Raw genomic sequence first — 25,377 nt, 5'->3', positions numbered from 1 at the left:
AGGGGGAATAAATCAAATGTGCAGTTTGGGATTGTACTGAGGCAATCAAGAGCCTGGATTAATCTTGGTAGAGTAAATGGATACAATCTTTAGTGTGACTTGTGTGGTGAACTTCGTCATTACCTCTAATTAAATTCTATTAACTGACAACCCTTTATTTTAAGGATCAACCTAGGCTTCTAGCGATAATTAACTTAAACAGATTAACCTTGAAAATGGATCCTAGAAATTAGTTGAAAATCTTTTGAAAGTATTTTCTTAAGGAAACATATTGTAGAAATATGTAGAAACACGAAACACTAGAAAGAGCATTGCAAAGAAATAGAATAAGACCAAAGCAGTTATTCAAACTAGACTATCCATGTCTGCTGTGATTGAAAGTTCATCAGCCGCAACTAATGCTACAATACCTATCCGTCGCAGCATGTGGTATAGAGACTCTTTTTGTAACACTTGCCTTGAGTGTTATCCAAAAATCACATAATTCAAACAAACAAAGTGTGGTTAAGGAGTTGATCCTCTAACCAACTTAAGAAATAAATCATTTAAAACCTTAAAAATAATTATAGGTTCTACCTATAGCGCACGGAAGCAAGTTAGACGAAAATGGAATAAAAAGATGCTGTCATGACAGTAATTTATTGCTGTCATGACAGCCCTCCTGGGCCAACTTCCAGGAGGCGGTGTTCCGTCATTCGACCTCCGATTGAAGTGATTTTAAAGCTCACACGTCACATTCAAAGGGTACTATAAGTGTACCAAATTTCAAAAAGATCCAACGGTCGGATTAAAAATTAGACATGTTAAAAGATTGACTATTTTTGCTGTCATGACAGCTAAAAAGCTGTCATGACAGCACTTCCGGACCAACTTCCGGAGTGCACCATTTCATCATCTGACCTCCGATCGGAGTGATTCCAAAGCCCACATGTCACTTTTAAAGAATACTATTAGCATACTAAATTTTGAAAAGATCCAACGGACGGATTGAATTTTGTGCAGGTTACAAAATCAATACTGTAGCTGTCATGACAGCAATTTAATGCTGTCATGACAGCACCTCCAGACCAAATTCCGGAGTGCGTCGTTTCTCCGTCCGATATCCGATCGACGTGATTCCAAAGCCCACACGAAGCTTATAAAAGGTTTTACTTGTGACCCAAATTTTAGAGAAATCCAACGGTCGGATTAAGATTTGGACACCCGGATGCAAAAGTGCAGCTTTTTGGTAAAAACCATTTTCAAAATTGTCCAAATCCCATCCTAATGGTCACAAACCTGTGGAAACACTTTGGACACGTCAAATAAGATTAAAAACACTTGATAGAACATTCAAATGATGGAAAACCCCCATACATCAAAATTTGACCACCCGGGTGCCATTTCCTAAAATGGACCCTAAACCCCCAAAATGCACAAATCATACAAGAGTGGTCACAAATCAATCCAAATACCATGTATTTATATAAATACATATGCTAAACATTTTCACTTGGCTCAGAGCTCCTTGTGGGGCCCACGCACCCACTCTCTCTATCCAAGCTGTATGTTTTCCCATAGCACACCATTTGCAATGCAACCACTTTGCATTTGCTTATAAAATCACATATATATCAAAATAAAGATCTGCTTGTAATAGAAACTTGGTCTACTAAGTAAATCCATCAAAACCACACACCATAACCAAGTTTCCTAGCCACAAGTCTGCAAACAGACAAAAATTCATACACAAGCACACAATCCACACATATTCACACACACACACATAATCATATCCTACTGGCACCCTAATCTTAAATACATTACAATATATTTGCTCAAAAGAAAGGGGTTGCAGTTCTTTACAAATCACAAGCAAACCCCTAGCTTTGCTCTTTTCCCCGTCCACCACTGGATCCTTCGCCTGGACCTAGAATATTGAAAAGAAAGGGGTGAGACAACCACAGTCTCAGTAACAGTGAAATCTATATTGATTATTACAAAGTAAGCCATAATTAAATAAATGAATAATAAATTCAACATAGTATATAATTTAGCCATTTAAAATGCATGAATGCATGACCTAGGCCGGTATGGCCTTTCATGACCAACAGAATGCCCCCTGGCACTCTTTAACTCGCAGGTAAACCTTATACCTACTTGTACCTCCACAGGCACAAAACATAATCTAAGGCATGATCTAATCCACCGAACCGCCTATGCCCCTTCGACGTGAATCCTGAGCAGTCAAAGCTAACTCCCTCCCAGAGCCAGCCCGACTTACTCTCCATGTGAGGGCTACCTTGGCCTAGGCACTCAACCTCACACTTCATATGTCGGATTCCCTCCCCCACTGAGAGGTGTCGAACACTCAATACACTAACCACTTTAGTGCACTGAGCCCACAATACGTAAGACAACACTGAGTACTGACAGTGTGCCATAGAATATCAAAAATCCACACCTTCTCATTGGTGAACTCCCACCGAGATCATGCCTTTTACTCTTGTCTACCTTTCCTGAGTATTGACCATTCAACACTCTAAAGTAGTATAATATTTATAAATCTCATTTCCATAAAAACATTGTTATTAAACAATTAGAAAACATATTTGCACTATAATCAAAGTAGTACCCCATAACCCCTTATAAAGCACATTTAATCTTTTAAAACATGTAATGCATGATAACTAGTAATATTTATTCAAAAATAGCTAAAACAAAGTAATAAGAAATATAAATTCCCCTGTTACCTCAACCCTTTGGTACTAAAAGGGTTCCCCTTGTACAAAATAGGGCTCGGCTTGTTCCTTACTTCTCAATAAGTTCCACCAACAATTTTCTACAACATATAAGTGATCCACATCACTTATCATGACAAATAGTATTAATGAAGACTATAACTTATACCACACAACTTAGGTCAATGAGTCATAATCCACCCTAATGGTCCATATATTAAACCAACCATTCACATAGTATCACTTAACCACCAAAACCATTTATTAGCCATCACTAGGCTAATTTTCAATTTATATAATTTTTTTAATCAATTAAAAACCTTTACTTAGTGCCACCAACTTTCACCATTAGCCCTTATAATGAAAACCAAACCTTAATTTAAATCTTATTGGGCTCAAATAGCAAAATTATAACTAAATCAATAGGCTTAAACCATTGAGGAGCAAAAACCCAATTTCTCAAGGTTTATTTTGTGCCCAAAACACCTCTTTTCATCCAATTATTCACTCAAAACATTAGATCACTATATAGAAACTCAAAACATGCTCCCTAGAATCCAAAGAAACAAAAGCTTACAAGAATAAAGCCTTTGGGATCAAAATCCAAAAATTTCCTCTTCCAAAAATTGAAGAAAATCAAGAGAAAGAGAAGAGGATTGAAGTAGGGAGTTTACCTATCGTGTAGCCGAGCTCGCAACGGTCGCAAAGACTCCTAGATCCAAGCCTAACTCCCTCCCTTTCTCTTCTCTTCTTCCTCTCTCTCTCTCTCCCGTTTGTGCGTTTGCTTCCTTTCTCATTTTCTCTGCGTTTCTGCATCAGTTTGCTCCTTAAAATGCTGGTCAAAAACTTTGGGGAAAATTACAAGAAAGGGCCCAACATTTTTTATTATTGCACAAAAGCCCGGGTCAACTTTGGTAATTTTTCCCATAGTTAAAAATCAAATAAAACCAAACTTTTGCTTAGTAAAATTCGAACTCTGGGCCTCTATTAAATTATTCTAAATTTTAATTTAATTATAGATATTTTATTTTATTTTTGTTTATTTTTTTTAATAAATTTGAGTCTTAAAATTTTTAGGATGTTACATTCTCCCCTCCTTTAAAAAGGATTTTGTCCCCAAAATCCAAGCTAATACATGAACCAAAGAGATAAACATACCTAGGGAAACAACTGTGGATATTCCTTCCTCATTTGATCCTCAGTCTCCCAGGTTGCATCTCCCGGAGCTGTCCCTTTCCAAATCACTTTTACCAACCGGATTGTTTTATTTCTGAGTTGCTTATCCTTAGCATCCACAATACGATCTGGTTCAGTCCGGTAGGTTAAATTCTCTTGAATTTCAACCTCCTCAGGTTCTATCACATGCGACGGGTCTGGCTGGTACTTCTTCAATTGTGACACATGAAACACGTTGTGTAGACCCGCTAACTGAGGCGGTAATGCCAACTGATAAGCCACCGGCCCAACTTTCTTCAAAACCTCAAAAGGACCCATATATCGAGGAGATAACTTTTTAGCCCGAATTGAGCGTCCAACGCCTGTCAATGGGGAAACTTTGAGGAAGACATGATCCCCAATCTCAAAAGACAAGTCCTTACGACGATTATCTGCATAACTTTTCTGTCTACTCTGTGCTGTAAGAAGTTTTTGTTGGATCAATTTGATTTTCTCTGTGGTCTCATCTACCACATCCGGTCCCATCATTGTCCTCTCACTCAACTCATACCAACAAAGAGGCGATCTGCATCGTCTTCCATACAATGCTTCATAAGGAGCCATTTGAATACTGGCATGATAACTGTTATTATAAGCAAACTCTGCCAGAGGTAAATGCTTATCCCAGCTTCCCTGAAGCTCTAGGGCACATGACCTCAACATATCCTCTAATGTCTGGATCGTCCGCTCAGTTTGTCCATCCGTTTGTGGATGATAAGACGTACTAAATTTCAGATCTGTACCCATAGCCCTTTGCATAGCTTGCCATAAATTCGATGTAAACCGAGGATCACGGTCTGAAACAATATCCCTCGGTACCCCATGTAGTCGCACAATCTCCTTAATGTAGATCTCAGCATACCTATCAACCGTATAGGTGGTCTTGACCGGTAAGAAATGTGCTGACTTAGTCAAACGATCTACAATTACCCAGATAGAGTCAAAACTAGCCTGGGTCCTCGGCAAACCAGATACAAAATCCATTGAAATACTCTCCCATTTCCATTTAGGAATCTCCAAAGGCTGTAATAACCCCGATGGCTTTTGGTGCTCTATTTTGACCTTCTGACAGGTCAAACACTTACTAACATACTCTGTGACATCCTTTTTCATGCCTGGCCACCACCAATGACGCTGCATGTCATGATACATCTTAGTAGCACCGGGATGAAGGGTGTAGCTACTTCGATGTGCCTCATCCAACAATTTCTTCCGAATAGACTCATTGTTAGGAATACACACCCTATCCTTGAAAACCACATACCCATCATCACTAAACCAATAGTCCATTATCTCACCATTCTCGATGTCTTGACTTATTTTTGACAAAATCGGATCTTGAAGCTGAGCATCTCGTATCTCTTTCCAAAATTCATTAGAAATAACCATAGTATTAAGACCATTCAAAGAGAACTTAGTCATACCCAAAAAAATTTCAACCAAAGATTCCATCAATCTATGCTCCCGAACCATTAAATAGGCTACATGTAAGGTCTTGCGACTAAGAGCATCTGCTACCACATTTGCTTTCCCCGGATGATACTTAAATTCAAAATTATAATCTTTAAGAAACTCCATCCAACGTCTCTGTCTCATATTCAGCTCTTTTTGATCCACCAGGTACTTGAGACTTTTATGGTCGCTCATGACCCTGAACTCTGTTCCATAAAGATAATGACGCCAGATCTTTAACGCAAAGACCACCGCAGCCAACTCGAGATCATGTGTTGGATAATTCTCCTCATGCGGTCTAAGTTGTCTAGATGCATATGCCACTGCTCTCTCATCTTGCATTAGAACACAACCAAGACCCTTATGAGAGGCATCAGTATACACATCATAGGGCTTTTGAGGATCCGAAATCACCAATACTGGAGCTGTTGTTAACCTTTCTTTCAACTCAAGAAAAGCTGTCTCGCACTTATCATCCCAGATAAATGGCCTATCCTTCCTTGTGAGTCTAGTCAAAGGCATAGAAATCTGAGAGAAACCTTTGATAAAACGCCGGTAGTAACCTGCTAATCCCAGAAAACTACGGATCTCAGTTATCGATTTTGGTCTCTCCCATTGCATGACTGCTTCAACTTTATATGGATCAACTGCAATACCATTTGCCGACACGATATGTCCCAAGAACCTAACCTCTCTCATCCAAAACTCGCACTTACTGAGCTTGGCATATAGCTTATGATCTCGCAGAAACCTTAGGACAGTCCTCAAGTGTCTGGCATGCTGCTCCTCATCTTTAGAGTAGATCAGTATATCGTCAATAAAAACTACCACAAACTGATCCAAGAAAGGTCGAAAAATGCGGTTCATATAGTCCATGAAAACCGCAGGCGCATTAGTCAGCCCGAATGGCATAACCAAAAACTCATAATGACCATATCGAGTCCTGAAAGCAGTCTTTGCCACATCCTTCTCACTAACTCTTAGCTGATGGTACCCTGAACGTAAATCAATTTTAGAGAAAATCGTGGCACCAACCAACTGATCTAAGAGATCATCGATGCGAGGCAGTGGGTACTTGTTCTTCACCGTAACCTTATTCAACTGCCTGTAATCGATACACAATCTTAAACTACCATCCTTCTTCTTCACAAATAAGACAGGAGATCCCCAAGGAGAAACACTAGGTCTAATAAATCCCTTATCTAACAGCTCCTCAAGTTGCTTCTTCAACTCAGCTAACTCTGAAGGAGCCATTCTATAGGGAGCCTTTGAAATTGGCTGAGTCCCCGGTACCAAGTCAATTGAGAATTCAACCTCACGTTCTGGAGGTAATCCTGATACATCCTCAGAAAACACCTCTGGGAACTCCCTAACAACCTCAATTTCATCCACTATACCTGTCTCAGACCCTTGGGTAGCGAGCACTACCACGTAAGCCTCACATCCCTGCTCAATCAACCTTTCAACTTGTAAAGAAGAAAGAAAACAAGAATGACCAGGGTATTCTTTGATCACCTCCGGTACTTCTACCAAAGTCACTGTCTTAGCCACACAATCTAAGACAGCACCATAAGCTGTCAACCAATCCATACCAATAATTAAATCAATCCCTTGCATAGGTAATTTGATCATATTCACCCAAGTCGATCGCCCATTAAAAGTCATCTTAGTCCTACACACCACACTGGATCGACCAACTAAACCAGAAGTAGAGGAAACTTCTATATCATGGGGCAACTGGTCAACAGGCATAGCCATTCTATCTAAGCGCTCGGCAGAAATAAAAGAATGCGTCGCACCACAATCAAACAAAGCTTCTAAATCGAGGCCACAGATAGAAACCATACCAGTGATTAGATTCGATGACTTCCTAGCCTCCTCCTGAGATACTGTATACACTCTACCAGGAATCACGTTCCTCCGGTCCGAGCTCTCATGTAAATCAGGGCAGTCACGGATCAAATGGCCTAACTTTCCACACTTGTAACAAGCAAAGCAGCGACCAAAATGAACCCTACCACATCTATTGCAAGGTGACCTCGCTGTGCTTAGAATTGGGGCTTGACTGGTCTGTGAAGAACGTGCTGGAGCATTCCCAGAGAAACGAGAACCCCCAGATCTCATATTACCACCCCGATTACCTTGAAATCTTGAACCCCTATTTAAATTTCGATTACCAGAAGCAGAAGAAGACCCGATTCTAAAGGAGCCACTAGAAGAAGAACCAGAGCTAAAACCCATTCTCTTGGATACACCACCAGTAGGAGCTAACCCAAAAGAAAATCGACCTCGTGTATCCCTACTCCGGCTACTCTCTGTGTCTCGGCCTCGACGAGCGGCAATCCTCAGACGATTGCACATCTCATCATATGTCGCCTCGCCCAACAAAGATAGCTGCTGGCGGTATTCTGGCCTCATCTTTTCTAATAACCTCTTTGCTTTCCACTTGCTATCATTAGAAGCCTTCAGATATGTTGAGAACTTAGACAGCTGATTGAATTTTCTTATAAAAGTCTCCTCGTCTAAGTCCCCCTGCTGAAATGCATGAAACTCTGCCTCTTTCTCATCTCTGAAAGCTGGCGGAAAGTGAAAATCATAAAATCTTTCTTTAAATTCATCCCAAGACATAGATCTTCCATCTGTGGGCTTAACAGAATCCCACCAATGCTTGGCTTCACCAACAAGCTGCATCGTAGCCAAGATAACCTTCTGCTCAGATGTACACCTCACAACAGTAAATAACTGCTCCATCCGATCCAACCACTCTTCAGCTTTCCCATCAAGCATACTACCATCATATGTAGTCGGATTAGAGCGAGAGAATTCCTTCCAAGGTTCAGATATGTCATCCTCTCGATTATTAACAACTGGTGCATGAGCTCCCATAGTACTAGAAGATCCCTGCCCAGCACTTAGGTCAACATGCTGATCTGGAACAGTATGACTTCTAAGATTTTGCTGTATATCCACCATAACTTCAAGCAGCCTAGCCATGACTGCATCTGTCCCCTGTGGTGGTGGTGGAGGTGGAGGCGGAGGTGGAGGCGGAGGAGGTAGAGGTGGTGGTCGTTCCTCATTCCTCGATCTACCCCTTCCCCTTCGAGCCATATTAGAACTGAAAGGTGTACGGCTACAAGCGTACGGACCTTTCTCCCCTCCTAAAGGAACAAGCCAGAGAAAGAAAAACCATATTAGTCCAGGTTAGTGGTAGAAGGGAAAGAGCATAAAAGTAATGTATTTAAGGTGCCAAGTAGGAAAAAGGAATCATAAACCTAAAACTGATACCAAATGTAACACTTGCCTTGAGTGTTATCCAAAAATCACATAATTCAAACAAACTAAGTGTGGTTAAGGAGTTGATCCTCTAACCAACTTAAGAAATAAATCATTTAAAACCTTAAAAATAATTATAGGTTCTACCTATAGCGCACGGAAGCAAGTTAGACGAAAATGGAATAAAAAGATGCTGTCATGACAGTAATTTATTGCTGTCATGACAGCCCTCCTGGGCCAACTTCCAGGAGGCGGTGTTCCGTCATTCGACCTCCGATTGAAGTGATTTTAAAGCTCACACGTCACATTCAAAGGGTACTATAAGTGTACCAAATTTCAAAAAGATCCAACGGTCGGATTAAAAATTAGACATGTTAAAAGATTGACTATTTTTGCTGTCATGACAGCTAAAAAGCTGTCATGACAGCACTTCCGGACCAACTTCCGGAGTGCACCATTTCATCATCTGACCTCCGATCGGAGTGATTCCAAAGCCCACATGTCACTTTTAAAGAATACTATTAGCATACTAAATTTTGAAAAGATCCAACGGACGGATTGAATTTTGTGCAGGTTACAAAATCAACACTGTAGCTGTCATGACAGCAATTTAATGCTGTCATGACAGCACCTCCAGACCAAATTCCGGAGTGCGTCGTTTCTCCGTCCGATATCCGATCGACGTGATTCCAAAGCCCACACGAAGCTTATAAAAGGTTTTACTTGTGACCCAAATTTTAGAGAAATCCAACGGTCGGATTAAGATTTGGACACCCGGATGCAAAAGTGCAGCTTTTTGGTAAAAACCATTTTCAAAATTGTCCAAATCCCATCCTAATGGTCACAAACCTGTGGAAACACTTTGGACACGTCAAATAAGATTAAAAACACTTGATAGAACATTCAAATGATGGAAAACCCCCATACATCAAAATTTGACCACCCGGGTGCCATTTCCTAAAATGGACCCTAAACCCCCAAAATGCACAAATCATACAAGAGTGGTCACAAATCAATCCAAATACCATGTATTTATATAAATACATATGCTAAACATTTTCACTTGGCTCAGAGCTCCTTGTGGGGCCCACGCACCCACTCTCTCTATCCAAGCTGTATGTTTTCCCATAGCACACCATTTGCAATGCAACCACTTTGCATTTGCTTATAAAATCACATATATATCAAAATAAAGATCTGCTTGTAATAGAAACTTGGTCTACTAAGTAAATCCATCAAAACCACACACCATAACCAAGTTTCCTAGCCACAAGTCTGCAAACAGACAAAAATTCATACACAAGCACACAATCCACACATATTCACACACACACACATAATCATATCCTACTGGCACCCTAATCTTAAATACATTACAATATATTTGCTCAAAAGAAAGGGGTTGCAGTTCTTTACAAATCACAAGCAAACCCCTAGCTTTGCTCTTTTCCCCGTCCACCACTGGATCCTTCGCCTGGACCTAGAATATTGAAAAGAAAGGGGTGAGACAACCACAGTCTCAGTAACAGTGAAATCTATATTGATTATTACAAAGTAAGCCATAATTAAATAAATGAATAATAAATTCAACATAGTATATAATTTAGCCATTTAAAATGCATGAATGCATGACCTAGGCCGGTATGGCCTTTCATGACCAACAGAATGCCCCCTGGCACTCTTTAACTCGCAGGTAAACCTTATACCTACTTGTACCTCCACAGGCACAAAACATAATCTAAGGCATGATCTAATCCACCGAACCGCCTATGCCCCTTCGACGTGAATCCTGAGCAGTCAAAGCTAACTCCCTCCCAGAGCCAGCCCGACTTACTCTCCATGTGAGGGCTACCTTGGCCTAGGCACTCAACCTCACACTTCATATGTCGGATTCCCTCCCCCACTGAGAGGTGTCGAACACTCAATACACTAACCACTTTAGTGCACTGAGCCCACAATACGTAAGACAACACTGAGTACTGACAGTGTGCCATAGAATATCAAAAATCCACACCTTCTCATTGGTGAACTCCCACCGAGATCATGCCTTTTACTCTTGTCTACCTTTCCTGAGTATTGACCATTCAACACTCTAAAGTAGTATAATATTTATAAATCTCATTTCCATAAAAACATTGTTATTAAACAATTAGAAAACATATTTGCACTATAATCAAAGTAGTACCCCATAACCCCTTATAAAGCACATTTAATCTTTTAAAACATGTAATGCATGATAACTAGTAATATTTATTCAAAAATAGCTAAAACAAAGTAATAAGAAATATAAATTCCCCTGTTACCTCAACCCTTTGGTACTAAAAGGGTTCCCCTTGTACAAAATAGGGCTCGGCTTGTTCCTTACTTCTCAATAAGTTCCACCAACAATTTTCTACAACATATAAGTGATCCACATCACTTATCATGACAAATAGTATTAATGAAGACTATAACTTATACCACACAACTTAGGTCAATGAGTCATAATCCACCCTAATGGTCCATATATTAAACCAACCATTCACATAGTATCACTTAACCACCAAAACCATTTATTAGCCATCACTAGGCTAATTTTCAATTTATATAATTTTTTTAATCAATTAAAAACCTTTACTTAGTGCCACCAACTTTCACCATTAGCCCTTATAATGAAAACCAAACCTTAATTTAAATCTTATTGGGCTCAAATAGCAAAATTATAACTAAATCAATAGGCTTAAACCATTGAGGAGCAAAAACCCAATTTCTCAAGGTTTATTTTGTGCCCAAAACACCTCTTTTCATCCAATTATTCACTCAAAACATTAGATCACTATATAGAAACTCAAAACATGCTCCCTAGAATCCAAAGAAACAAAAGCTTACAAGAATAAAGCCTTTGGGATCAAAATCCAAAAATTTCCTCTTCCAAAAATTGAAGAAAATCAAGAGAAAGAGAAGAGGATTGAAGTAGGGAGTTTACCTATCGTGTAGCCGAGCTCGCAACGGTCGCAAAGACTCCTAGATCCAAGCCTAACTCCCTCCCTTTCTCTTCTCTTCTTCCTCTCTCTCTCTCTCCCGTTTGTGCGTTTGCTTCCTTTCTCATTTTCTCTGCGTTTCTGCATCAGTTTGCTCCTTAAAATGCTGGTCAAAAACTTTGGGGAAAATTACAAGAAAGGGCCCAACATTTTTTATTATTGCACAAAAGCCCGGGTCAACTTTGGTAATTTTTCCCATAGTTAAAAATCAAATAAAACCAAACTTTTGCTTAGTAAAATTCGAACTCTGGGCCTCTATTAAATTATTCTAAATTTTAATTTAATTATAGATATTTTATTTTATTTTTGTTTATTTTTTTTTAATAAATTTGAGTCTTAAAATTTTTAGGATGTTACACTTTTGTTGTGGCTAAAGGCCCTGTTTATCGTGACTAACCACAAAAAACTCATTTGCCATGGCTAATTCTACCATTTGTTATGGCACACTTGCATTGAAAACATAGATTACAACATGCACGAAATAAAATTTCTATGTACCTAATTACTTGCTCGAACCTCTAATTAAAGCTAAACATGCACTCACATGCAAATAAAATAATAATCTAACCAATGGTACCAATTTGCATATAATTTGGTATCACATGAGGATCTTGAAACACCAAGTGCCAAGATGAGCATTTATGCTTCATGCACATGTACAAGTGTCCCCCCTCTCAAACCAACTTAACCAAGCAAAACAATAACTGCTTATTCATCTATAGCAGTCATATTTGTTGATTTGTTATAATCTAAACAAGTATAACACATCATACAGTAACATATTTGCATGGTAATTCACATGCAAATGATCTATAGCTAAACATATATAGTAATCCTATATTAGCAATATAATTATGTTTAATTACACATATAAGGCTACTAAATATTACAATGCTATATTCTAGTGCTTGGCTTTAAAGGCTTTCCGTTTTCTCTTCTCCTTCTCATGTCTTGGAAAACTTTAAACAAGGAGAATGAAGTTTACAATCTCAATCACCCATAATCTAATTAATTAATTAATTAATTTAATTGTTAACTTAAATTTCAAGATGTTACAACTTGGGGATTAGATGTAAGTTTGAGTGGTTGGAACTGAACCACGATAAATGCTTGTGTAAGCTTTTCTTCCTTTTTTTTAACATACATTGGTGATATTGTTCCTATCTTATCTTTTTAACCTTGCATTATTTGTCAAATTTTTATTAATCGCAATTTACCCTTCTCTTGGGCAATTTTACAACTTTGTATGTTTTTGTTTTGGATTAAGGTACAATTTTATCTTTATACTTATTTTCAAAGAGCGCTGGGCACCCTAAACTCTTAAGTAGGTAATTTTTTCCTTGAATTATTTTTTTAGTGGAGCAAAATTGGCCCTCTATTAGTTAGACGTTAGTTCTCTTGTTTTGTGTTAATGTGTCATGACGTGGCCTCTATTACCTTTTGACTTGGCATCCTATATGTAAGCTTTGACCCTATGACATGGCATCCTTATTTTTTCAACCAATAACGTGGCATGAATGGAAGTGAAGCATGCTCTTTCCCTCCCTAATCGACTCTGGATCATCCACTTCTTTGTCCAACTCTTCCTTCTCCTACAACCCTTAGGCCATGTTTGGTATACCAGAATTGTGAGAAAGGAAATGGAATCAGACATGAAATTGTCTAGCTGACTTGTTTGGTATACCGAAATTGCTTTCTTGAAGGAATTTGATCCATCAAAATTGATAGAATTCAATTCTATTGTAGAGACCATGGAATCCACCAATTCAATATGGAATTGGCTTATATGTCATTAAAAAATAAACTAAAGGGTATTTTGTGCTTTAAAAGTATATTCTTTATTTTTTTATTGTTAAATTTTCTATTAAAAGAATAAAATAAAGGGTATTTTGATTTTTTTATTTTAAATACATATACTTATTAAAATTATATCATAATTTCATTTTCATACCAAACACACTTTTAAAACTCAATTCAATTCTGATTCTGATTTCAATTCCAATTTCAATTTCAATTTCAATTCTATTAAAAACTCTTCTATCATACCAAACAAGGCCTTAAAGTATTTGTGACAACCTCGACAGAATTAAAGGCCCTTAATGCATTGAAGAAAACCAAATTTCCTAGGAAGAAGATGATGCCATCATAACGGCTCAAACCTAGTAATGTAAGAGAGAACGACACATGAAGCAAATGAACCAGAGGGTTAGAGTTGAAGAGAGAACAACAGATGAGAGTGCAGGGGACCTATAAAACATTCTCACTCCACTAGACATAATTAACAAATAAAACTCATGGTAATCAAGGGATTAGCTCAAAAAGTGATCACCAAGGTTTAATCCAAAAGTCAGAGATCCCAAGTTTTCTAAATAACAATGAGTTTAAATTAATCAAAATTCTTCATATTAGAGTAAAAATAAGTTTCGGAAGCATGAGATACCTCACAAGAAGTCAAAAATGGTTGAAAAACAAAACATATGCTGTGACATAGGGCAATGCGCCGAGGCTCATGCACACTGTGCCGTAGTGTATTGCTCTTTATGCCACAAGCCATGGCTCAAGCACCATGCACCGCGGCATGTTGCATGAAATTTCTATTGACTCTGTTATCATTTGACAGCAAAATTAGGGAGCTTTTGACTTGCCCCAATTCTTTATCCGACGTTTGAATGACTTGATCTAGGTGCTTACAAAAAGCTCTCTACATGAGCTAGCTAATGCCATGGATTTTACTTCTAAAACATGTCACACTAGAAAGTTGGAACCCAAATACATTTTAAATCACTTTTCAATACTTTTACACAAAATGGGTGTCTAAAACCCTCAAAAAGTGCCAAAAGATTTTTTAACACCTGAACCATATTCGATGGACCTAGAACTATCAGTATAACACGTCACAAGCACTGAAATATCAGTATAATAAAAATTCACTCCTCAACCCCATTTTACTAAAAAAATAAAGGGGGAGGTGATTTGTCATTAAATTGTTCAAAACATGTTCAAATCATTATTTCTACACTTGTACTAGTATTTTGGATTTATAAATTATATATATATATATATAGCAACATACACAAGGACTAAGGGCCCAAAATACAAATCTAAAATTTCCAATAACAAAATAGTGTAAGTAAGATGGCATGCATTCTAGAATTGACAAATCATATACTATTACACAATTAAATCTAAACTAGAGGCATATAGTAAAAATATGCTAATTCCCTGCCTCTTTAGCCTTCTCCCTCTCAATACTAGAACTAGAGCCTAAAAAATATTAAATGAAAAGTGTGAGTTTAGCTACTCAATAATTAGGGTTAAACCCACCTTATGCAGTTATATGTTAATTATAAACCAAATACATGCATAAGGAAATCAAGTATGTAAAACATACTAGCATATATCATATCTTATCATTTATCATTAAATAACATCTTTAACTCTCATAACTAGGTGTATTGTCACATATTCTCAGATATGTGACATGACCCATTATTCACATGACTTGCTACCACTAAACGTGTGTGACACGTCATAATTACTTAGGCAATGATCAACCAACCTTATATCCTCTTTATTTTCTCAGACCAAAACTGTGGGTTATAACACTGATTAGGGCTTTGTTCGTGTGATTGGACTATCCAAACTCACCAATCGTAAGGTGCGACCTAGCCAAAGATCACAAGACTTACTCTCGGACCATGGCTTTCCCCATTCTCGAATCCTTGAGATGTCTCATACCCTAAGCTATTCTCCTTATTCAATTGGTGGAGATAGCTAGGTTCTAGTCCCTTGACAAATTATAGGATGGTTCCTCGACAAACTGTGGGACAAGGCTATACCCCCATGCACCAGAGGGTAGCCTAAATACCATATGAATTCTTCTCTACTCCCAATCCCTAGGCAAACTCCCGTTACCGATCATGCCATAATCAATACTCACTTCTTTTCACTTTTTTACTTTTGTATACTCATTGTTACACCAACTATATTGGGCTCACGACCATGCACTACCTAAGTGTATATTCTCATCATTTCCTCAAAAGTCATTTCATCATTAACACACAAATACCTCTACACACCATCACATTTATTTTTCAAAAGCATAAGCATATTCATAGTTAAAATTCTCTTAACTTTACATTTTGCATTTTCAAGCCAAAAATAGCTTTTCATGCACTAATTGAAACTAATATATAGTTTTTACTTTAAAAATCAATCCCATGCATGTAACATTCAAAATTCACATTTAACAACCAACTAACAATCAATTAACATATAAATACCCAAAATAGAGTTTCCCTTAGTTACCTCAAACCTTTGAGAGGTCAAAGGTTTGTCCCTTAATCAACTATCTTTCAAGCTTGAATTTTCCAATCTAATAGGTGACCAAAAACTAAAACTATAATTAACTAAGTTGAATTCTATCAACATAACCAACTCAAACATTTAAGCTCTCAATCTCTACTTCTAAACTGTCCAACATTTACTTTACAAGAGGTGAAGCCTAATCATTGGGTTTAATAATTACCTTTAGCCCCCAATAGCATTAATGAGCCATTAAATTCCCATTAATGGCATTACAAACTTCCAACCACCCATAATAAATAAGATTTTTTGGATATTAATGGTGCCCAACAACCCAAGATGCCAAAACTCATTATACTTAGTTTTAGATATTCTAATCTACCCCCATTAACTTTATTTGAGTCAACAAATTCGGACCCATAACCTATATGGATTGAAATTCTACTTTCACCATCAAATCCTAACCATAAACTCATAAATGTGGAAGAAATGGGGAGATTAATGAGTATGATATTTACCTTGGATATTTATAGCCTTTAAAATACTCTCAATGTCATCCACAAGTAAACCCTAGTAAAGCATTGGCGTGCCACTCCGTTTCTTCTCTTTTCTTTCTCCCTATTTCTGTCTCATTTCATGTCTGATAAATTATAGAAAATGGCCATACACCATGACGAATACACAATGTACCGCGGTGCATGGCACAGAGAGGTCCTCCCTTCACTCAAAAATGTTTGTGCACTATGGCAGATGATCTACACGTCGCGGCATGTGGCACAACAATATTGACTCTTCCTTTTCTTCTCCTTTGATGCCCGGGTAGTTCACCTCAATACCGGTCCCACAACTAGGCTGAAATATCATCAAATATGATTATTAGACCTCCTTGACCATACATCACTTCAAGTTACTTAATTACCCTAAAATTTTTAATTAATCAGGGAATTAAAACTCGAGATGTTACAACATATTCATGATAGAGGGTTCAGATTGTGCGATTTGCATCCTCCACTGCCTATTGGTTTAGGTTCCAATGAAGAAAAGGATGACGATAGGGAGTTGATTGGTCCACCAAGACCTCCCCCTGGTTTGAATAGGGGTGTGTCAAGTTTTGAGGATGATTTAGTCAAAGACAAGGTGTGAAACTTGAAAGTTTAAATTTGAAAGCAATGATTGAAGTGAGCTTATAACCCTCATGGCAAGTGTTCTCTAAATCTTTATGAAAAAATATTATACACCTTCAATCATTCAACCCATTTAAACCCATTTAGAAAGAATTACTCATAAATTTAGGCATATTGGGGATCAATCATTAAACCTATTCAAATTGCACCAAGAGCTTAGCTTAAGCAAAAATTTAAATACAAATTCACAAGTAGAGCAAGAAGGTAGAAGCACTCGATGGACGATGAGAGGCAGAAGCACAAGCCTAAAGCAAAGATGAGTGAAGCATGCAAGCACAATGAGAACGCGAATGGTGAGCAGGATGAGAACACAAATGGGCAATGACAAGTGCAAGCGAGAACGTGAATGAGGAGTGAAAGGTTGTGAGCACTAGCTAACCTGGGTAGCAATTTGATCTTGAAGTCAGAGACTCGAATTGGCAAGAGGAGAAGTAGAAAAAAGGGATGAGAGTTTCAGGGAGCAAAAGTTAAGTTAAAATCATACCTAGGCCCCATAGTTGCCATATCATCATATAATTGTTGGATTTCACAGTTGCTTAATAGAAGGACAATTTTAGATCTCAAAAAAAAAAAAAAAAAACTTCAAAAGGATCTCAAAAATAACTCAGAGAAAAAATTATCTCACTTAAAATTATAAAGTGTCAAGCGTTCTTAAAATAAGAACAAAGGCAAATTTAGACATTAACCCTTTTATTGTTACTCCTTCAATGTTTGGTCTCATTTTAGTAAGGATAGGAAAAGAAATGTGGTTATTTGCTATAAAAATTTTAATTTTTTAAGATAAAAATCAAAATTTGCTTAAAAAATGAAAACGTAAAATAATATAATATTAATAATCCATACATTCAAACCAAACTGAATAAGTCTAAAAGCTTGAGGTATTAGAACTAAGCTTGACTATAAAAGCTTTTTTTTTTTAATTCAATTATTTCAAACTCGATCTGATTTAGCTGGTCAAATCAACTCGCCTTGCTTAAATTATTAGCTCTACATAGAGTCTTGACTTTCTCAAAAAAAGTGAGTACTATGTTTATTAGTTTGTTAAAAAATAAATCAAAATGGTTACCCAAAAAAAAATACTTGAACTTTTTCTTTGCTTCCAATTAGATCATCCAAACAAATTACTATTAACGCTCATTTTGGTCTTCATTATAAAAACACTTTCTAAAAGAAATTCTTAGTCCTTAATATAAGTTAAAGAATTATTAATTAACATTTTTCAATTTCATCCTTGTTACAAAACATTAAAATAATTTAATTCTATTTTAATATTTCTGTATAACTTCACATATTATGTTTCTTTCTCTTTTCTTCCAAAACTAAGTTTCCTACGCATGAGAGTGCAACATAATTGGGGGAAAAAAAATCTTTATTTTTAAATCCACACTCTTTAACAAGGGCAAAGTTAGAATATTTTAAAATTTTAAGATAGACTTAATAAATTACTTATCTTTCCTTAGTTCTAGTAAATTGGTTAAAAGTGATTTATAATAAAAATTGGACGGTATTTATGATTGCCCTCAACTGAAAAAAGTAAAATCACCTTTGTATTTATTTTGAAACTACAGTCACATTGGCAATCGCAGATCCTCTATTCCCTTATCATCTTTTTCCCTCTACTTCCCAGTGATAAATTCATAACTATTGATATCGCTACAATAAATGAATCTATTTTGGCTATAGATTTGATGAAGGGTTACAATTGAAGAAATCAATGGAAAAAATGGTAAAGAAATGGAGAAGTTCCAAGTCCCACGTCCGCAGCCCATTTGTTGTAGCGAAATTCAAAAAGAGGAGCCACCAAGGCAAATTAAAAAAAAAAAAAAAATTGAAAGGGGCTATATAGAAAAACAACATTGATCGACCATCCTTTGTACAGTCCAATTACAAAAGACCAACATCATGATGCTCAGCTTATAAACCCTAAGAATGGAGGGGGAATTGGCTTTTGCTTCCCAGGAGTTTACTCAAGAAACAAGCCTATTTTGTTTCAAGACCTTGAGTCCTCTCTGATCACAAAATAAATGTAGCAGAAGACATCCAGAAAGAGAGCGACACAAATAAAAAAAAATGATTATGATTAAGACCCACATCATAATTGGGTACAAGGCCCACCACTCTAATCTTTACTATTCTCTTTGCGGATGCATCATCTACATTTTGTGAAAGTAAAGGATTTGAGCCGTTCATTTTAACATGTACCTCAGGTGGTCTATAGACCACTAACCCCGGACACCCTTTACTGTATCACCATAATTTTTTTTTAAAAAAAGAAAAAAGTAGGGAGAGGGGAAAAAAAAACTACACCAAAGAGCTGACATTTGGTTGATCAGCAAATCTAGAAACATGAAATGGATAGAGTTCACGAGATGGATTTAACTTCCCTCCAGTAATTCCTGGACAGTGATGACGACACACCCTGAATAAGTATATCATGATAGAACAAGATTTACTGTAATGCTTTTCATTCCTGATGAATGACTGTTACCTGTTTGGTGGCAGCAATTGAGAGGCGTTCTCTCTCTTTTTTCTTGCGCCGGCATTCTCCACACCAGCTAGAAAAATCTTTTAGATATTTCTTCATCTCTCTAAAAATCGAACTACAAGAACAAAGTGGTTGCACATTTGAGCAAACAGATCTTTTTTTTTTATTTTGGGTATAAAACGGTCATCATATAGGAACTCAGACTGAGGACCAAAGGAGGGAAGGCTATCTTAAGAACCCAATAAAGAATGTCAGTTTCTCGAGATTCCACCCACAAAAAAAAAAGAAAAAACCAGCTGAAAAATGACAAAAATTTCAGAGACATGTGAAAAATTGCAAATTCAGCGAGGCAACAAACAAGATTGTTTGCAACAAGGATTAACAAGTTCAACGGAAATACCTTCTACACCATATGATTAAATTGATTCGCTGTCCAGATGTTGTAGCTCGAGCACCATGCCGGTGACGACCATTATGAAATACTGCACGCCCAGGAACATGGCAATAATCATAGATTTCCTGCAAGGATTTCATCGGTGGGGATCATTGTTATAAGATTTAGCAAGATTTGCTTGATATCGTATTATAATGTTGTTATGCCATTCAACATTGAGTATGAATTACAATCAATTGACAGTCCAACAATCTAAAACATGCATTAATAGATTCATGTACTAGGGAAAAAAGGGCAAATCAGAATGAGCTTGGGGTTACCCTATTGCATATAACATCCTCCCGCAATATCACTATCATATATTTTAGTTTTATCCCGGCATATACAACAATCTGAAGATCCATCTTTCACATCAACCTTGTCTCCTGAGAGAAAAGTCCTCAAATTTCTTTTCTTACCATTCTTCAAACGTTGAATCACTGTAAATGAACTCTTATTTAAAGTTCAGGACATAGTCGAATACTTGTTTCCCTACATTTAAATCACCAGCCCACAGGGGGAAGGGGGTACAGGATACACAGCGGCACAATCAATGGATAGTCATTGCTATTTTCCTACTTTAAAATGGAATTCATGCACAAAGACGTGCAAAGAATCTTGTAACTTAATCTAAATTAACAAGCCAAAAGAACTTTGTCTATAACAGTAAGCATACCTCTGGTTGGGTCTCTGTGTTCACATGTTCATCACAACGGACACCCCGAAAGAACAGTTCTCCACCTGAAAATTGTTTTCCCAAGCAAATATTCAGAGTGACTTCTGAATCATCCACATGGAAGCCTGCAAAAACAAAGCTCCTCAGATTTCAACAGAAAGCCTGTAATGCTACACAAGATTGCTATCCAACCCAACTACAAAAGATATGACACAGTTAAGTAAAAATACAGATTTACGGCATAAGATTCAAATGCAAGCAATAAGAAGAGAAAATGTGCTTCGTATAGAACTAAATCTATAAGGGGAAAAAATGTTTTCATATGATTGTAACTTAGGCAAAAATATTCAACCTTCCCTCCAATAACAGAAGAGACACATTTAGATTTAAGGGCAGCCATGCCTACTGCTCATATAACTTGAGTATCATAAAAGTTGGAGTACATTTAGATTATTCAGGTCATATTACAGCAACAAAAGAGCTTCTGACTATTAATTGTTGTTTTCAGACAATCGTGCTGAGTCTTCTGTTAGTGCGTTTTATTTTTCTTTTCACTTGTTATAGTAAAAAGAGAAAAACACAAATACAAAATTACAGGTATTTGGATATAGCTCTAACATACAAATAGAATTAAGAGCATCACTAAAAGAAAATTAATAGGAAACACAGAAAAATAGATCAAATCCCTAAGCACCCCATTAGACATTGAAAAAAAATAATTGCAATTCCAGATACATGGAAACAGCAAAGTCACAAAACTACAGAGATACATCTAAAAATCCTACCAAGCTCAACATCCCTATGCATTCCATATTCCACAACAAAACCATGATGAGAGTCCAGCGAAGATCCACCAACTCTAGCAAAGAAAACTACAATGTTTTCAGACAGAAAAAGTGAGATTGTGCCACAATAATAATTACTTTTCCAGTCACAAATTACTATTAAAATCTCATGGAGAAAGATTTGCCACCTCGAGCTAGTGGAATAATGTAATCATTCATTAATTTGTCAAGCATGGTTTCCATGCCAAGATCATCGAGCACAGCACCATATCGGTTCATTGTGTTAGGTCGCATGATTCTGAATTTGGTCTCATGGACCCATCTCTCAAAATGATCCACCTAAGGAATTAGAACCTGATAAGAAAACATAAAAAACTAATACATAAAGCATAAAACCATATGCATATTAAAAGGTCAGAAAAGAAAGTAATACCTCAGATACCAACATTTCACAAAATTGTGGCTGAAGCATTTCAAATGTATAAATTCCTGCAGATGGTTCAGCTATTACACTTCTAAAACTCTCTTCTGTATTATCTCTAATTGCTTTGAGGAATGACGGTGTAAAAAAGTTTTCAGCATGCATAGTATATATCTCCTTATGCAGCGGCTACAAACAGAAGTGAACAATTGATAAGGACAACAATGATTGGTGCTTCTATGCTACATGCAGAAAAGGAGACAAGGGAATGGCTCTCCAACTGGCATTTACTATTTTATCTTGCATTATTTCCCAAATCAAATATAAAACAGTTACATATACATGCTGCCTCCACTTCAGAAAACAGAGAGAGCTTATCCAATGGACGCATCTCTCTCAATTTTGGATATAAAAACATAAAATGAAACAATTAAGACTGTCAATTTAAAAACAAATGCTCAAAACTGAAAGTTTCCATGGATTAGAAAACTTACTGGATAATTCAATATGATCTTTTGCTTGTATTCCTTGTGCCTTTGAATCTAATCAACCCAAACAATTAAAAAAATACTTAATGAAAAATTCTGGGCCAAAGCCAAAATATGAGAAGGTTGTGTTCATCATAGGCATCATGCAGTCATACTAAGCAAGACACCCATTCTGACCAAGGTAAAAACATAATAGGGTAGGGTATAATTTCTTTAGGTTAACAACTACATTAGCTTAATAATAACTAATTTCATTTACCATTTGTCAGCTGATAACATTTTCAGTCAGTTTTTGAATGAGTAAGTGAAACGAAATCTTGAATTTATCATTTCTAAAGATTGCTCTTTCCATGGTGTAACAAACAGGCACTCCTTATCGCCTGAAGGCAAACTTAGGTACAGTTAGACAGGCTATAAGAATGTTTGAGCTTCTATACAATCCTTAATAAACAAAGTAGATATATCGTTTATATAAAAGATACAAGCAAGAGCTCTCAAAAGACAAAGGAAATCCAAATTGAAAATCAGACAGCCATTGCTCTCATAATATTAGTGGGCCTGTCTAAAAGCAAGAAGGACTTGAGAATGTTTCTCAATGCGACAGCATGCGGACACATGAATATCAATGCCACTGTTAGTATCTTGTCAACAATCGGGAGTATAAGCATATAAATTAGTCGCCATCTCAGCCTATCAAACAGGACAAAGATCACTACCTTCCAATTCCATACAGAGAAGGGTTATTTCAATTCTCTAACAGGCTTCTAAGTCAAGCAAAAAATGCAACACTCTGTAATCAAGACTCAAGCAACACATTTGCCTTTCTCACTAACAGTCCATGCCCTTGAACCATAATGCTTCGGGGTAGTATCAAATAGTTTCACAAAAATGAATAAAGCAAGGCTTTCCGTGGCATTCAGGATATGGTTCTTCCCCTTCACTATCAAGGTAAAACCCCAACACTCATACGTACCCGAGTGCGTTCACTCTCTGGCAAATACCGGAATAGGATGTTCTTCATGTACTGGACCTTGGCGTCACGTGGTGCATTCAGCATGTGAGGAGGCAAATACTGCTCTAGGGAGCTGAAGAGTAGAGGGCTGAATTCCAATTGTAGGTCATCATAACTCTCGGGCTTGTGATCGGTTTTGGGACTCGCACAGAGCTTACGCGAATCAGATAGTGAGGCAAAACTAGTAGGGTTTATAAAGTTGTCTCCCTTGCCATCACTGGTAGCGCGAGGTTGGTTTCTTCGGTCCCAGGAACCATTTTGAGACATGGTTTCTGAAAGAAGCTGAGAAATGATGGCCTGGAGAGAGAGAAAGGCTATGGGAGCATCAATAAGGGAAAGGATTGAATCTTTGAAGACGAACAAGATAAAATTGGGAAGGGACGAGGTAGGCTCAGGCTCTGGCTTAGCTAGGGTTGAACTCACAGGTCCGGTTCATGTGGATTTCGTTGTAGTTCCACGGAGGAAGAGAGGATAGGACCAAGGCTGGTACTTGTTCGATGATACGGTGGGCCCTTTCACACGTGGAAGTTCCTTATGCTGTAATGAGTAATGAATAGTGGAGATGTGATGGGATTCTTTTTTTTTAAATGAAAAATTAATCATTTAATTTTTATGGTTTTAATTTTATCATTCAATTCTTAAATTTTGACTTATTGTAATTACAGTTTGAAATAAGGGTTAGACTTGAAGGGTCAAGTCTACAACTTTATTTAAATAAGGATTCGGGCTTGAAAAATGAGAGAATTTTAGGGTAATTGAGCTTTTGGGCCTGACCCTAATAAGCTTTGAAAAAAAAAATATGGCCTAAGTGAGCCTCCAAACCTTGTTATCTTTTTTTTTTATTTTGCAACCTATGTAAAAATTATGCGTAAAGGAAAAATTTAAAGCTTAAACTTTTCTAATTTTTTATCTCTTGACTCTTACTCTCTCAGCCTCTTGTTTAGATCAAAACTCTCATTCTTTTAACCTAAAGATTGAAAATTTCACAGTCACTCATCTCTCCTGTTGATCATCATTTATCTCTACCTCACTTGGCATCTTTGCTTTCCCATTAGCTGTTGGTCATCCTTGTCTCGTCTTTAATCTTTGCCTTATTCAGAGTCACTCAACTCTCCCTCCCGCATCTGCTTGCCCTGTCACCCTTCATGCCTTTCATGATTTGCTTTTCACTGGCATTGCTTTCTTGCTATGGGTATTAGGCGACTGATACTTTAATCTCTAACTGTCTTATATAGGTGTTCTGATTCTTACTAAGTTTAACCAAAATAATTATTTTTTTGCCAACCAAAGTAATTACCTTGATTTGTCTTATGTTTAATTTTAAAATATCCTAATTAAATTATAATATTGATTTCTTATTTTTTATAATTGGGCTTATGAGCCTGGCCCTAAGCCCTTTCACATAAGGGTCAGGCCTTAGGATTTGAAGGAATTTTGAAAAATTGGGCTTCAGAGCATAAGCTCTTAAGGATTGGGCCCGCCCTTTTTCCAACTCTAGTTGTAACTTAATCTTTAAAATTTTAACGTGATTATAACTCAATCCTAAAAGGACAAATTAACTCTCTCACTATAGTTTTAACCAAAATAATAAAGTACTTCTAAAATGACAATTAAGTCCCAAATAGGCTAATTAGTTCAAGTTAGGTCTTGAGTAATTCTAAAATGCCAACCAAGCCACATGCTTTTTTTCCTCACAAATTTGAGTTATAAAAGAAATAACTAAAATACCTTTAAAGTTAAATATATTATTAATTTTTAGCATATAACATCAGCTGAATATTTTCCTCCCAAACAAAGCTCCTTCTCGCCATTGTTGAGTCTTACTTGTAAGTGTGTGTTTGGATTAGTGTAATAATCAATATTTTAAGTTAAAAACTTGATTATTCAAAAAAATTACCCAAACACCAA

At 36.9% G+C, this 25,377-nt stretch overlaps 1 protein-coding gene across 5 annotated transcripts; it reads right to left on the bottom strand.

Annotated features, from left to right (window-relative positions):
* Positions 1–1,771: 1,771 nt before the first annotated feature.
* Positions 1,772–23,932, bottom strand: LOC129311241 (2-oxoglutarate and iron-dependent oxygenase domain-containing protein CP2-like). Of its 5 annotated transcripts, XM_054953384.1 has the most exons (11): positions 23,431–23,932; positions 22,464–22,511; positions 21,982–22,158; positions 21,737–21,887; positions 21,549–21,635; positions 20,764–20,888; positions 20,055–20,173; positions 19,658–19,769; positions 11,626–11,761; positions 7,235–8,545; positions 1,772–1,909 (listed from the first exon to the last, which is right to left on the bottom strand). In XM_054953384.1, the coding sequence occupies exons 1-11, from the start codon at positions 23,734–23,736 to the stop codon at positions 1,863–1,865; spliced, it is 2,619 nt and encodes an 872-aa protein (XP_054809359.1). In that variant the 5' UTR covers positions 23,737–23,932; the 3' UTR covers positions 1,772–1,862. The 5 variants fall into 5 exon arrangements, with proteins under 5 accessions (XP_054809359.1, XP_054809361.1, XP_054809360.1 ...); XM_054953386.1 differs by lacking the exons at positions 1,772–1,909; positions 7,235–8,545 and adding an exon at positions 10,079–10,140; XM_054953385.1 differs by lacking the exons at positions 1,772–1,909; positions 7,235–8,545 and adding an exon at positions 10,964–11,052.
* Positions 23,933–25,377: the final 1,445 nt, after the last annotated feature.

The sequence above is a fragment of the Prosopis cineraria genome, unplaced genomic scaffold, assembly GCF_029017545.1.
Source record: "Prosopis cineraria cultivar Desert tree isolate PC_DT_omini unplaced genomic scaffold, ASM2901754v1 PC5, whole genome shotgun sequence".
NCBI classification, from domain to species: domain Eukaryota; kingdom Viridiplantae; phylum Streptophyta; class Magnoliopsida; order Fabales; family Fabaceae; genus Prosopis; species Prosopis cineraria.
This window is presented reverse-complemented; position numbering and strand designations above follow the sequence as displayed.

Bases quoted from the DNA above. Each gene is read 5' to 3' on its own strand.
- LOC129311241 (XM_054953384.1), bottom strand. From the start codon at position 23,736: ATGTCTCAAAATGGTTCCTGGGACCGAAGAAACCAACCTCGCGCTACC. The intron at 21,636-21,736 runs GTGGCAAATCTT...AAAACATTGTAG, and splicing joins CATTATTCCACTAGCTCGAG to TTTTCTTTGCTAGAGTTGGT. The intron at 20,174-20,763 runs GTATGCTTACTG...AAATCCTTGCAG, and splicing joins ACACAGAGACCCAACCAGAG to GAAATCTATGATTATTGCCA.